Source organism: Lissotriton helveticus, chromosome 6 (genome assembly GCF_964261635.1).
Source record: "Lissotriton helveticus chromosome 6, aLisHel1.1, whole genome shotgun sequence".
Taxonomy (NCBI): domain Eukaryota; kingdom Metazoa; phylum Chordata; class Amphibia; order Caudata; family Salamandridae; genus Lissotriton; species Lissotriton helveticus.
The window spans coordinates 1297176210-1297191798 of NC_136067.1; the positions used below are offsets into that span (position 1 = coordinate 1297176210).

At 44.6% G+C, this 15589-nt stretch overlaps 1 protein-coding gene across 1 annotated transcript in view; it reads left to right on the forward strand.

The window, feature by feature from the left end:
- The window catches only part of TTL (tubulin tyrosine ligase), a 159329-nt gene that overhangs the window by 75741 nt on the left and 67999 nt on the right, over positions 1 to 15589 (forward strand). Inside the window, exon 3 of the mRNA XM_078649045.1 lies at positions 12053 to 12285. Coding sequence (XP_078505171.1) covers positions 12053 to 12285 — 233 coding nt within the window. The remainder of the gene's footprint in view (positions 1 to 12052; positions 12286 to 15589) is intronic.

The window sequence follows — 15589 nt, forward strand, 5'->3', positions numbered from 1 at the left end:
GTCCGTTTTCTTAGCGACACGGTTGCAAAATAAGGCCAAAGGAAAAGTAACGTTTCGAAGGGGAAAATATCTGGGACTCCTGTTATTGGGGATGACCAGGACGAGGTTGCAAATGCTGACGCAAATGAATCGTGTGGCTCGGGGGGGGGGGGGGTACCCAGGCTTTTTGGGGGCGTATGGAGTCTTTATCTCATCCATTTTCGCCCCTTTTTAGGTCTCGTGGCGTTAACCGCGCAAAAGCGCGGTCTCGCCAGAGACCTATTGTTAGTGACGCAGCTTTCCAGGAGACAGGACCAGGCCACGCGCATGGCGATCGGAGCGGGCCACGCGCGCGCGAACGTGCTCGCTGTGGCCATCTCCTGTCTCCTGGGAAGCTCCAACACACATGCATGCGCACACACAGAGACACACACACGAGCGCCCATGCACGCACGCACGCACACATACATACAGAGACACCCCCCCCGCCGTCGCACACATACACACACACACGCGCGCGCACACACACACACACACACACACACACACACACACACGTGCACCGAGACCCCCCCCCCCCCCCCCCCGCCGGGGGATTACTGTTGATTTAGTACAGTGAAACAGGCAAGTACAATGACGGAGGGGTACAAACTTAAGCAGTTAAACTTGTTCATCGTCAGCTAATGATGTCTAAGTATTCCCGTTTCAATAGAGTAACGTAATGTTCTTCCAGACAGCACGCTTAACTTGGAAAGTTGAAATGCACGTTCTAGAGCGCACACATTTCCATAAATGGCCGAGCGCCGCTGCGAAGAATCGACAAAACAGGGATGCAACTTCTCAACAGAAAAGCAGCAATATGTGGCGGACTACTGTAATATAAAAGGACTCTGTACGGATCAATCAGCTGGAGGAAGTACTGGCAGCGGTGGTGAAAAATGGGGATCACCCCAACAAACCGAACTAAGCAATTAAACTTATACTAACCCCAAACTCACTGCACTCGCCCTCAGTCCGTCACCCGCAGCAGGAAAGCGCCGCTGATTTACACGCGCAACACTAACCTTACGGTGAGGAAGTCACCGCCACACTGTATCCTTATAGGCTGTCTGTCTTTGACACCCAGCAGGCTCTGCGGTCTACGCGGAAGTACAACTAGAGGCAGCGTGAGTGGCTTTTACAGCACGTGGTGCGGGGAGGTAAGACTGCACCACCTCTTAACTTGCATATAAGCCACTTGGCCCATGTGTGTGTTTGGAGAATGGCCACACCGTGACATTTTGTGGCCTCTATCAGCCTGATTCTAACATAGCCACAGCTACATCGGTTGTACGACGTCCGTGGTGGGAAAATTGTTTACTCTCTGGTATTGAGAAGTAGCATTTACTTTTAAACAAGGTCTCAAAGGACATGTGTATTGGACGTTGTCTTCTGCTTTACACACGCGGTCTATTTATTTTTTGTTTTTTTGGACTACAGTGGTAGTACGCATGTTATTGTGCGCGTGCTACCAGAGCATTTAGAACACATAAACAGTTGAAAAAAAACAAAATAGCCAGCTCCTGTCCTATATGGCAGGGGGTATAAACCCTGGCGTGCTTATACACAGGGGCTTTCTAAAAATATTTTAGTTTTAATAAAAGGACCCCTAACCCCAAGTTGTAGCGTAATGGCTACAGCTGACAAACTTGGTGTTTAGGAAGCAGATTTGAGTCCTAGCGTTGTTTTTACATCCTTTGTTTCTGGGCAAATCACTTACTCCTCCGTGCCTACTACAAAATAAAAACATTGTTTGCGATCTTTAAATTACGTTGCGATGCACTGGTATTAAACAGTAGCATTTGATTTCAGACAAGGCCACAAAGGGTGTGTGCATCAGGAGTTGTACTGTGTTTATTGACTAGAAGGATAAACAGAAGAGTTGGCCCTGCCGTAATTTGAAACTCTGGCTGGCAGGTCTACGGCAGGCGCCTAATCCACTCAACTGTCTCACTGACCTACTTTGCAGTATTACCTTGGAAGGGAAAATGTAATTTTCTCGCTTTATAGCTTAACTGGGTTCCCTCTTCAATTCTGACCTCTTGTTTCACTACCCTGAATAGATATACCTCTTTAACACATCCTCAGTATTCAACAATCTCTGTCCACAATTTGATTCTTACTCCGAGGCAGTGCTTAGTTTGTAAAGGAATGAGTTCCTGTGCTGAGAGGTCGGCGCCCTGAATTCGTAGTCTTGAATCCACCTCAGGCCTCTTTAGTCCACTACCAGACACTCCCCGACCCCTTATCTCACTCTTGCAGCTTTCTACTTTCTCTCTTTGTGATCGTTTTAGGTCTTTCTCTTCCTCCTTCGTTCCCATATGTTTATTTTTCTATCTCTTCCTTTCAGTCAATGCTTGAAGAGGAAAAACACGTTCCATTCCCCAATATATCGCCCCCACTGTCCCCAAGCGGACACACCCCTGTAGACCCTCTACTAAACGTTCAGAGGGTTCTCTTTCTTTCTCTCACTCTCAAGCACACAACCAGACACACGCACGGATGCACACACCACACACACATTCCATATCTCACTGGTATCCAATTAAACACATTTTGTCGAGTTACACTCACTCCTGTAATCTCACCCCATCCACATTGCTCAGGTCACCCAAATTCCTGCACTCTCTACCACACTGCTTTCAAGAACAGCATACTCTTGCACACACTCTCACTGCTCACCAATTCAAAGTTTGCTAAAAATGTTATGCAACGCATTGTCATACACAATGCCAATAACTCAAACTTTAATGCTACGAGACCTATTGCATTGTAAATGCTTGTTGGACTAAGCTTGAGGCTATTGAGGATAAAATCACGAATTTTGTTAAAGATACCGAAGAAAGAAATAGCAATTACCAACAGACTGTCGGGGGAGAAATTGGACCTACTACCAATTCAGGGAGTTTAGTGATAAGTGACACCCGGGGTAAGCAGAAGACCACCATGGCCACTGACTACCCGGTTGGCAGAAAATCTTTTTCAAACCAACCAGTGGCAGTTGGGAGTCTGTTTCCTGGTAGCCAGACATTGCTAGATGGAAACTCACAGCAAGAACTAGCCCAGCAAATTCACTCACACCCCCCCTATCGCACAACATCCGCAAACTTTAAGCAATTTGCCTGGGGCGGGGAATATACCTATAGCAAGGCAAGATAGTGGGCAGAATAGACAAGCCCAAAACAACATGACGAAGCCAGCCCAAGACGTCATTGATTTACCACCCGCCGCGGTCCCTCTGGTTGTAGTTTTGGCTGGTGTTCCTCCATTGAGATCAGATCAAGCCGAAACCTGGTCCCAGCTAAAAAATAAAACTGTGGATTGGCTTACCAGACACAAAGGCTTTAGACCATTCTTATCAAATAATTTCCTGATGGTACGTAGAGTGGCATGGCTTGGCAGCTCACAGAAAAAGACAGGGGGTGACTGTTATTGTTAATTTTAGAAGACCTGAATTTGCCCAAGAAACCCTGGAAGCACAAGATCATTCCCCAATTACCACCTGTATTGTGGCTCTCCCATTGGGCTACTTTTATAGGCCCCATGCGAGACCACAAGGGGGGATCGCCTCGTCTATTTCAGTCTTAAATAGATTTGAGGCCTTGTCCAATCTTGATAAACAAGGCTGACTGCAGGATAGGGATGAGTCTGATGAGCGCCAGATAGTGGCTGTGTTGTTGGGTGAGGGGGAGTCACCGGCCTTGATATCTGACCCTGAAGAAGAGGTCGCACATCAGTCTGCAGAATCTAATCTTGCTGATGTAGTGGTTTTGGAGTCTAAAGTCACTGGGCAGACTGTATCCCAGAACAAACTAGAGATTCTCTCCTGGAACATTGCCGGGTTGCGGGTGAAAAGAGGGGACACAAATTGGATGGCTTTTTTGTCATTGCATCATATTATTGCTTTGCAGAAAACCTGGGAGGCTAGAGATCCCTACCACTTGGATGGGTACCATTCTTTTAATAAAAACGCTGAACCATCTGCAATGGGGAGATCGAGGGGGGGTCTCTTGTTACTATTTAGCCTCAAAATGCGGTATAAACCAGAGCTGGTCGTGGCAAATTCCCCAAACATTTTAGCTGTAAAGCTTGTAGGTGATAATCTTCCTGCAATTTTAGTGGTACATTTTTATAATTCCTTTACAAGGATAGATGAATTGGACCATTTGAAAGCACTATCTCTATTTTTGGATGATTTTGATGTAAATAATGATATGCCTCCCCATCTTTTAATCCTTGGTGATTTTAATACTCACGTATGTTTTGGAGTCTAAAGTCACTGGGCAGACTGTATCCCAGAAAAAACTAGAGATTCTCTCCTGGAACATTGCCGGGTTGCGGGTGAAAAGAGGGGACACAAATTGGATGGCTTTTTTGTCATTGCATCATATTATTGCTTTGCAGAAAACCTGGGAGGCTAGAGATCCCTACCACTTGGATGGGTACCATTCTTTTAGTAAAAACGCTGAACCATCTGCAATGGGGAGATCGAGGGGGGGTCTCTTGTTACTATTTAGCCTCAAAATGCGGTATAAACCAGAGCTGGTCGTGGCAAATTCCCCAAAATTTTAGCTGTAAAGCTTGTAGGTGATAATCTTCCTGCAATTTTAGTGGTACATTTTTATAATTCCTTTACAAGGATAGATGAATTGGACCATTTGAAAGCACTATCTCTATTTTTGGATGATTTTGATGTAAATAATGATATGCCTCACCATCTTTTAATCCTTGGTGATTTTAATACTCACGTATGTCATCTAAACTGTTTGCAAAGTATGGAGCACGAATATGGCCCGCATGGGATTACCCATTTCGAGCACACGAAGAGCGGGATATATCTAGAGAGTTTTTTTATCCGCCCATTACTTGTTTTGCCCTTCACAAGCAGAAACCCTGTGCCCTATCCCAACCTACATAGGTCAAGGTCACCGTAGTATTATTGACTACATTTTAATATCATGTCTTTTGACGGACCTAATAAGTTCTTTTTGTGTCACACAGAATGGCCTGAGTGACCACAATCCCCTCACGATAGACATTAAAATAAAGGCCCTTGACAGTGAGGCACAGCCGACCCTTATTTCTAATTCTAATATAGCTACTAAATGCCAGGGTCGCAGGCTAAGATGGGAGCTAATCACTCCAGCGGACTTCCTTGAAAATGTGTATAATAGCAATTCTGAGGATTTGAGCACATGTCTAAATAGGGACTCTGGGGCAAGGGTAATTCTAGGTGCCTTTGAACGCATCACAAAACAGATAATGGATAATTTAACTCGGCGTGACAAACCAAGGCCTAAGAAATTTAAAAATTGGTTTGACCAAGTGTGCAATACTGCTCATACAGCACTTTTGGAGGTGTTGAAAGAGTCTGAAAGGGACTCCATCAGGATTGCAGAGGCGAGAAGGGCCTGCAAAAACGCAATTAAAGCATGGAAAATCCAGCTAAAAGAGATGGCTTGGGACAAACTCAGTCAAGCCAGTGTTCTGAAAAGTAGCACCCATTTCTGGAAAGTGATTAATAGCCCAGTATTTGACAAGACAGATAATACAATCAAAGATTGTCTCATTCCCCCAGAAAAGTGGGTGGATCATTTTAGTGGCCTATACACCAAGACCAGTCAGCCGCTGCCCACCCCTCTTGGGAACATTATTCAGGGCCCAAAAATTCATTTTATTGAGGAAGAAGTAATGGAGGCAATTGTGTCCACAGCAAAGGGGAAAGCACCAGGGCCGGACGGGGTGCCGGCGGATTTATATAGGGCAGACCCTAGTTTATGGGCGAAGATTTTAACCTCTGTTTTTAACGCAGCCTCTAAAATTGGTTTCCCAGCGTCTTGGGGTAAAGCAGTCATAGTCCCAATATTTAAAAAGGGTTCAAGAGAAGAACCGGACAGTTATTGGCCCATCTCACTGTTGGACTCTGCTGCCAAGATAATGGGAAAAGTTGTACTAGCCCGTCTCACTGACTGGTTGGACAAAAACTCAGTCGCCTCGGATCTTCAGTACGGATTCAGACAGGGAAAAGGTACCACAGGCCAATGCCTTAACCTACATCTGCTCATAGGGAAGTATACGGTAGCAAAGCAGGGGGACATGCTTTTAGCCTTTATGGATCTGTTCACTGCTTTCGACCTTGTAAATAGACGAAAGTTATGGGCTTCCCTTCATGACATTGGGCTGGAACCTGCACTGATATCTTTCCTGGCTGCCATCCATGAGAATAACACTGCAGCGGTCCGTTACAATGAGAACAGGAGTTTAACAGAAGCTTGGCTTGTTTACGCTTTATATTAACAACTTGGGTAATGCACTAATCTCATCCTGCAAGGATATCCCAAGAGCCGGCTCAAAAATGATTCCTGCATTATTGTATGCAGACGATGCAGTGTTAGTGGCAAGAACGGCAAGAGGGTTACAACTGCTTTTAGACTGTTTTATTGATTTTATGGACTCTCTAGATTTAATAACTAATTTTAAAAAGTCGGATTCAATGTCAATAGGAGAACAGGAAAAAAGGGTAACATTTTTATGTAAAGGGCTAGAGCTCATTAAAGTACCAGCCTTCCCATACTTAGGGATTCTTTTTGACGATAGAAGGTCCTGGGTCATGCAGCGTGCCCTCAAAAAGAATACCCTTGCTAGGGCGCCTGGGGCTCTGTTAGGGTTTGCAAAATGGTTAGGTTCTAAGCCACTCCCGGCCATCATGAAAATATACAATGCTAAGTGTGTCCCAATGGTGCTATATGAGAGCGAGGTATGGGGCCACACAGATCCTAGCGAAATCCAAGCGGCAGAGAACACCTTTTTTCGCAAGTTGTTGTCGCTCCCAGCCTCTGCTGCTACGTTTAATATTCATGAGGACCTTGGTGTGGGCTACATTTTAGATCAGATTGCCGTGGCCCCACTATTAGGCTGGCTAAGAATTTAGGCACAGCAGCCACCTAACCTAATCCAACTGGTCATCCAAGATTGTATCTCTTTAGACAGAGCCCTTGATATCCCGTGGTTACGATATGTTAAAACCCAAATGGATTTATTGGGTAGCCCTGATCGGTTTACTGACCCTGGGGTATTAGGCAAGGCAGCTATTAAAGCCATAAAGTTTCAGTTTTTGAACAGGGTAATGATGATGAGGGAAGAAAGAGAACTGCAAAAACCCTCAGTCAGGAGCTTTGTAATGCTGAGTATAGGGAGAGAAATTCAGCCATACTTGACCTATATAAACAAGCCATATCATCTGTATGTATTAATAAGGTTCAAGTATACCATGCTCCCATGGCTATTATCATTTCCAAAAGGCTTCTCCAAGGAAGGGGCCTTGGGGCCCTGTCCTTGTGACAATTTCTCGGAGCAGAATACTTTACATATGTTTTTTTTCTGCGATTTTTATGTTTTATTGCGCAAGAAATTTATTTTGCCATTGCTGAAGGGCCGTAACTTCGAGCAAGTAAGGCCAGCTTTGGCCTATTTGCAAATGTTGGGATCCTCCGTGGTGTGCTTTGGGGTAGCTAGCTTCATCACGGGGGCTATCCGGTGAAGAAATAAAGTACAGACATAGTTGGACCTTTCCTCCACCTTCTTACCTGTGATGATTTTTTAAATAGAAACTTTGTGATGTGATGCTCTGGTTAATGAATTATGGGTCTTCATATGCAAAATGTAATGGGTGATAAAATTTTTTTTACTTTTATTTATTTGAACGCCAAGTGTTTTTCTTGATGGTGTTATGTTTACTTGTAAAAGTGTCATTAATATTATATTGTTGTTTGTAATGTGTTATTTACCCCATGGAATATTGCTGTGCTTTGATGGTTTTAAATTTTTAACCGAATAAAGCAAAAAAATTGATTTTGATTTGAAAGAACGACCCCCTCTCACCACACCCCCTGACGCTTTCCTCCGAGCCTCTGCTCCTATTATGGACCTGCACCATTCTGGAGGTATAAGACCTATAGAGGATGCAAAGCTGCATCAAAAGAAAGCGCGCTCTGATGGCTATTTCCCTAGGGCACTGGAGGGCCTGCGGAGTATTCGGGAAGCACAGACCCGTCTTTCACATGGCAGTACAGTACCGAGCACAATAGACAGCACCAAAGGAATTCCCCATCATTCATCTAAAAATTCACCCGCAAACTCTCAAAAGATACCATTTTGCCGCTTTTCCAGACGTCCCCATGAATGTCAATGCCGATGAGGCCCCATCTCCGGAACCCACCAGTCTGCGCACTTCCTTCAAGTAGTCCACTTCCCAGAGCGGGGTCTGCTGAGTGAGCTTCCGCTCCCACCCCGTCATTCTAGTTGCACAGTGCCGAAAATCTATAACCGTTTTAGTATGTGGTGGCAAGTGTGGGGTGCCCCTGCCCCTACGATATAATTCGCTCAAGTGACTGCCTGTGCCCAATGCCAATCTGTCCACTCTGTAGGCCGGTTCCTCCAGTGGGGAGAAGACCCAGCCATTAATATTAATAAGATGGGCCGCCCAGTAGTATTTTCTAAGATCCAGGACCGCCAGCACCCCTTTGTACATCCCCTTCTGTAGTTTCTTGAGCGCAAGCCTGAGACTGTCGCCTACCCACAATAACAGACGGAGCTCAGTGTCAATCACCTGAAAGGAGGAGTCTGGGACATGATATGGAGTGTTTTGGACGACAATAAATAAGCGCGGAAGGGCCATCATCTTAAATAGGACTGCAAGCCCCATAAGGGAAATAGGGAGCCCTCTCTAATGCATAGCGTCTTCGCGCAGCCTTACAAGCTGCACCTGGATATTCAGCTGATAAAATTCTGCAGCGGTCTTAGTGATCCAAATGCCCAGATATTTAAATTTATCCTGGCACACCATCTCCGTGCAAGCGGACATGAGGACCGGAGGACCGGAGGGGCTCCAGCTAGCGAGAGAACCAAGGACTTATCCCAATTAATGCGGTAGCCAGAATAAGACCCAAAGGATCTAATAATGTGACTGAGCCTATGAAATGTTTGGCGTGGTCGATGCGCGTACCGATTGATATCATCTGCATAAAGCGAGATGCGCTCTTCCAAACCTCCCCCAAGATCGATCCCCTTCACTGCCGGGTCCTGTCTTATCCATGCTGCAAAAGGTTTGAGTGCCAGTGCAAAAAGCATCAGGGACAATGGGCAATCCTGAGGTGTCCCTCTATGCAGTGTAAAGGCTCTGGAGATGGCCCCATTGACCCGCACTCTAGCCACCGGGGCAGCGTACAACAGTCGGATCCACTGCTGCAGCCGCGGACTGATGCCCACCTTCTCCAAGACGGCAAATAGAAACGTCCATTCAATACTTTCAAACGCCGTCCACGCGTCAAGAGCAAGGATGGCAGCCGGGACATCTGGCTGCCTTTGAATCACATACATGACTCCATATAGACGTCTCAGATTTAGCCGTGTACTCTGAATAGGCATAAAGCCCGATTGATCCGGGTGAATCAGGGAATGCAAAACCGGGCCCAGCCTGTTCGCAATAATTTTGGCTAAACCCGTAACTTCGAAGTTTAGGAGGGATTTGGGTCTGTTAGAACTGCAGAGGTCATTTGGCTTTCTTTTTTTAAGGAGAACGACTATAGTTGCCATTCTCAGATCCTCCGGAAGCTGCCCCACTTCGGACGCCTCCTGAAGCATGTCAAGGATGTATGGAGCCACCTTGCCCACCACAAATTTGAACATCTCGGTAGGTAGTCCATTTTGGCCCGCCGCCTTCCCGGATAGTAAATCTCTCCTGGCATTCTCAACTTCCTGCAGCTGGAAATCAGACATAAGAGCCTCCCTGTCCTCCGGCCCCAGAGTTGGAAGAGAAATATCATGAAGGAATTCAATGCACTCCGGCTCCGTCCATGCCGACTGAGATTGGTAGAGGCTCTCATAGTAAGTAGCGAAAATTTCTGTCAAGGCCGCCCCGGTACCAACTTGCGCCCCTGCCTCGGACAGAATCTCCGACACCCAGTTGCGACTCCTATCCCTTCTTTCCAGCCAGGCAATAAGTTTGTCGGCCTTATCGCCCAAATGGGACACTCTGCGCTGTGTAGCGAGTGCATGTGCCTCTGCCGCGTTATTTGCAAGATCTCGTAGGGATCGTTCTTTGAGTTTAAGGGAGTGCGTAAGTCCCCCAACCTCCCCTGGCGTCTCAGTTATGGCGTGTTCCAGAACAAGTATCTCCTGTTCGAGTTCCTCACACAGACAATGAGTTTCTTTGCGCTGGGCACCGCACGCCGCCTGCACAAAATCCCTTGCCACCACCTTGTAGCGTCCCGTTTGACACTGGCAGACTCAACGGAGCCCACATTCTCGGTAAAGTACAACTCCGTGCGCTCCTCGAAGCGCTCTCGGAATTCCTGGTCCCGGATCATAAAGTGGTCCAATCTGGTCTGAAGAGACCAATCGCAAACTTGTCCGTGGAGTCGTACCTCCACCGACGAGCGGTCGGAAATAACCCGAGCCATGTGGCTCCCCCCCTGAAAGAGCACAGCAGCAGTGCTGTGTGTGAAGATGTAGTCCAGTCGGGCCCCGCTGCCACGGGCCGCCAAACTATGAGTATAATGGCTTTAGATAAAATTAACCTTTTTTTTTTAAAAACCGTTTTATGTACAATATGTCTCGCCCCTTGACGCCAATGCGCTTCCCTCTCATCTCCCGTTTTGTATACACAGCCATTTAGCCCACAACCCGGAGGTCGGGCGGCGTCATTCAGTAGGTCCCTCTTTGTGAGATCATGCATATAGTGACTTCCGTATACGTAGAATTACACATCCTGCTTTTAATATTTTCACCCTTCACTAGATAAAATTAACCTTTGTCATATTCCTTTAAGGACAGTGAAAGACTTGGGAATTAAAGAGTGGCAACGGTCTTCCACTGAACACTTTTATTAATACGGTGATACCTTCCTTTTTGACAAAGCTTTGTAAAATTATGCAGTATCTGTCGCCTAAAGGTTCTGCAAACATGGTAGTATCTGTTTTATTGATGCATGCATAAACCACTCCAATGACATTTTTTTAAAGCATCGATTTTGTTTTCCTGGAAAAGCTACAACAAGTCCAACACAACAAAGTCAGACTTGTTCACAGCGTTTCAACATTTACACAGGCAAAGACTCTCTTGCGGGCTCTCAACTAGCTGCTGAATGAATCCATCATCTCGTTTAAGGCACTTTTGGTCAGCTTTTAGACCCTGGAGCATGTGGTCTGCCACCCCAGCATGTCAACTGGCGCTGTCGCTTCTACTTCCATGGTGAAAGTATACCCTCCTGCCAGGCCGATCTTACAGACTTGAGAACAACTGACACTATGGTGGTTGCTCTAAAGGCAGTACACTTTACTGGGGGTGAACCATGGTGTTTTAGCCCGTTGATATAGATTTTTTCAAAATCAAACTCCCAAAGCAGATGTTTGTTATTGAAACCCTAAAGAACAAGGGTTATCAGCCTGTGCGTCAAAGTCCTTGATTTATTCCCCTGCCTGTAACCGTCTTTCATAACAGCCCCTTCAAGAGAATCTAGGGTAGGACACTAAGGTATGCCAATCTTTGGCAGAGCCAACTGAGGCTCAAGACTGACAGAGTATCAGCACCACTGCAGTGATCCTGCTTCACCAAACTCTTGATAACCCCATTTTACTTGTTCATAAATTTGTTTTCGGATGGGCATCACCTCATCTTCCTGAGACAGCTATCTAAATGCCCCATATTTCAGAAGAGCAATACTGTAGGTTTATTTTTGTAATGACTCTAATGTTGTGAAAATCCTTTTCCCTGCACATGAGACAAATCTCCCATTGTGTTGACTTCTGTAAATCTCTAAAAACATTGCTCTTTTCAAATTTATGGATTAGCAAGTAGAGGTATTCATTAAATACTTCCGAACACTGAAAGATCTTTTGACTGATACGTGTACTTGAATAAAACTTTATAAACCTATGTTAATACATTTATTAACATAACGTAAGATTGAGAATGAACCTAGTTGTAGATTAGTAATGTTTAATGAGATCCTAGACTGACTTGTGTTTGTTAACAGGTTGATCAAGACAACCCCAGAGCTGCTGGAATCCTGCACATGGTTCCCAGAGTCATATGTGATTTACCCCACTGTGCTCAAGGCTGATGTGGCACCAGAGAAGAATGGAATTCGGCATCTAATAAACAACTCTAAGACTGATGAACGGGAAGCGTTCTTAGAATCATATCGTCAGAGGAAGGAATGTGGTGACGATAATGTATGGATTGCTAAGTCCTCTTCAGGCGCGAAAGGTTGGTGTCTATTGTATGATTTGTTTCCTCTACATTCATGTGCTTTGTAGTTATAATTAAAGTTCTTTGATTGTGGTTGCTTGAGAAATATGTGTAAATGAAGCAATGTGTATTCTTGCATTTGGAAAGAAGATGCATAAAAGATCTTCAGTTTTAAAGAGTTGTTTTTGTACACTCGCTTCAGAGAGGCTATGGATACTAGACAAAATGTGGTGGTGTTTATGACATTCCCAGGGATCATCTGTCTGTAACTGTTTGGCTGCTATGATAACTAATAGGGTCATGGATTTGTATCTCTGTGAATGCCAGTTACAACTGATGCTAGTCAAAGAGTCTTATTTTGGTGTTCATTATTGTTGGGTATCGGGACCGTCTTGGTAGTGAATAACCAAACGACTTATTTACTACCATTATATTTCAGCCTTCAGGTGTGCAGTGTCTGCTTCTGCTTGGTGTCCACAGTTTCAAGGGAAGAGGTGGGATTTTGGGTACTGATGTGACAAATCCACAAATCTCCACAGACAAGAGAGGTGTGATGTACTGGCGCATATAGATATGTAGTCTCCCTTTTTTTTTACCATGGCCACCCCTATGTCTTCACAAAATTGAGGGAAGTAGCTATTTTTTGCCTCTTGTCTCTAGGTAAACCTGGCAGCGCTAGATCTTGCTGGAAAGTTGTGCTATGGAAAAATAAAGTGTAATAATTGGTGTTGGTGCTTCAAGCTTTTACCACCCAAAGTGCTCTGGGAAAAGCAGAATACTATTTCAGAAAATATTTGTTTGCTTCCATCTAGCACTAAATGAAATTGCTGGCTAATAGCAAACCTTATGCCGCTCTATATTCCAACACTTTTCTGGAATAGTCGACATACAAGGGTTAACAAAGGCAACATGTTACTGTGTGGACATTGCTGAGAAGAGTACTTGGTATAGAGCCTTTGCTGTAAAGGTTGGATCTGAGGAATTAAGGTTTCAATCAAAGATCCCTAAGGCAAGAGCATTCCAGACCCCACTTGAGGGATGTGGTACTCTAAATTAAAAATGGGTTAAGTAGGCCCATGTCAAAGTCTGAAAAGTGTTTCCCTGGGCGGTATTTCTGAGGTCCAAATCAGTGCTCACTGAAAGGACGACCATAGATCTGCTATCTTGGAAATTACTATCCTTATATTAATTTAACATTTTTGTCACTCTTTTGGCAAGGAGAATAATGCTTTCTGAAGGCCCACCAGTTGGAAGCAGTTCAGGTGGATATGACTATTTGACTATGTATTAACCTGTGGATCTGCTGGTAGCAGAGCACCAAGACCATCACGAAGAAAGGGTTGAAGCCTCTCAGCCTTTGCTGTGTGAGTGAACACTGGAAGTTATGTAGTTTTATCATGGTCAGTTTCAATACTAACATGTATGTAAAGTTTTATTTTGGTATTTGTGTCTATAACTAGTACTCTAGCATTGCATTTGTAGTGAGTATTTCATCTTGAACCAAGAAGATGGTCTTGAAATTATGTTGACTGGGGAACCCACATATTGCACTTTCACTGTTCAATTTAAAATGAATTTATCATTGGGTAACTTTATTTATTGCTTTTTATATGCTACCCTGATATTAAAGGAAAACTAGCAGGGAGATGAGTACATTTACCCTAGGCAGAAACAATACTTGCATTATGAGGTTTAACTAGAGTATACCTCAACTGTTCTAGCAATCCCTCAATCAGGGCTTTTGTAAAAATGACCATCTTATTTAGGTGACTGCAAAAAATGCTTTGTGCACAATAAACATCATAATGAAACTGAGAAAAACAAGGTTGAAAGTGATAAATTGCAATCCGGCAGTGAAAAAGTAGGACCCAACAATGCGTGATAGACAGCGCCATTCCCATCAACAGGTGCATGAAAATACCACAGTGGTTGGGTAAAGCAGAGTGGTTTGATTATTTTCAAATTTAAGTTCAAATTATATTTCACTGGTCAATGAGCTGTCCTTAAATTTATGGAATAAAAGAATCACTGAAAATGCATATCACTTCTCTAAATCCCCCTCATTGTCTTGCTTTCAGGCATGTGCTGCAATCTGTTAACTCTGCCTCACTTGGTTGACACCGAATTGAGAAAAGCCCATACTGGTTATGAATTCAGCAGCATGTCTGGCGACTTTCAATAACTCATTCATCTGGCACGGAAATCTTGCTACTGTGTGTCTGGTGAAACCTTATAGCTAAAACCCACAGAACAAACTAAGACATGTGCTACATATATTGTAGGTAGACAGTGGCTACCAGAATACCACTCCGGATACCCTATGATGTTTTCTTTCCTGTATGTTGTTGATATAAGGTTTCTTCAGCAGAAAGACTGCAAGCCAGCATCCATGAATTATTTGTTATTGCACAATCCAAGCTGGATATGGCTCAACTTTCTGCAGCTTATGTTGTCTCTCTAACCCACCTTGCTTTCCTCTCACTACCTGACCGATCTCTCTATCTACACTTTCTCAACCGCTCCTTTCTCTTAAACACTTCCTTTCTCTCATTCCCTATCTCTTCAGGGGTGTGGAATTTAATAAAATAACTACTTGTCCATGGGGGGGCAGGTTGCTTTATAAATCTACTTGTCCTGTAACAAAATTCACCTGTCCCTTTGGTGCCATGTAGTGCGGCGACAAATTATGACCGCAATCTCATTATATAAGAGTTCTGATATAGCCTCTCTGATTATGCCAGGGCTCATACCATAGTAGCGTTTGAATACTTGCAATCCCCTTATGTTGCCACGTTTCCGCAGATCTACATACTGGGGCTGAAGGTAGTGGTAAGCATTAGTTCCAGGGTTAGAATGCCCTTTTGAGCATATGCACACCTACTAACTTGCATGTTTTAGGTGTTTTCGACAACTCTTCTCTAATTGTTTCCCATACTGAGAAATGTTGGAAATTTACTCCTGACCATGGCAGACCTAAATCTTCTTCCAGAGTTGGGAAAAAAAGTGGTTGGAGGGAAAGTGAACTTGCAAACACTCAGATTTTCATATGAGCAAAACTACACATGCATATTTGATCATGCTAAAATGCAGCTCACAAATATTTTCTAGGTGGCGGGCCTCGGGGCTATTCGCTGGGGCATCACCATCCTCATCCTCAGGGGGTGTAAGTTCCATGACCAGTCTTCCCCAGGCTCTCGCCCTCTCTAACGCCTGTTCACTACCCGTTCTGCGTGCAATTTGTAGTCGGACATCCCCCTTGCAGTCGGCCCACTTACGAAATTCAACCCTCCATTCATCTAAACTGGGGCCCTTTTTCGCTTTC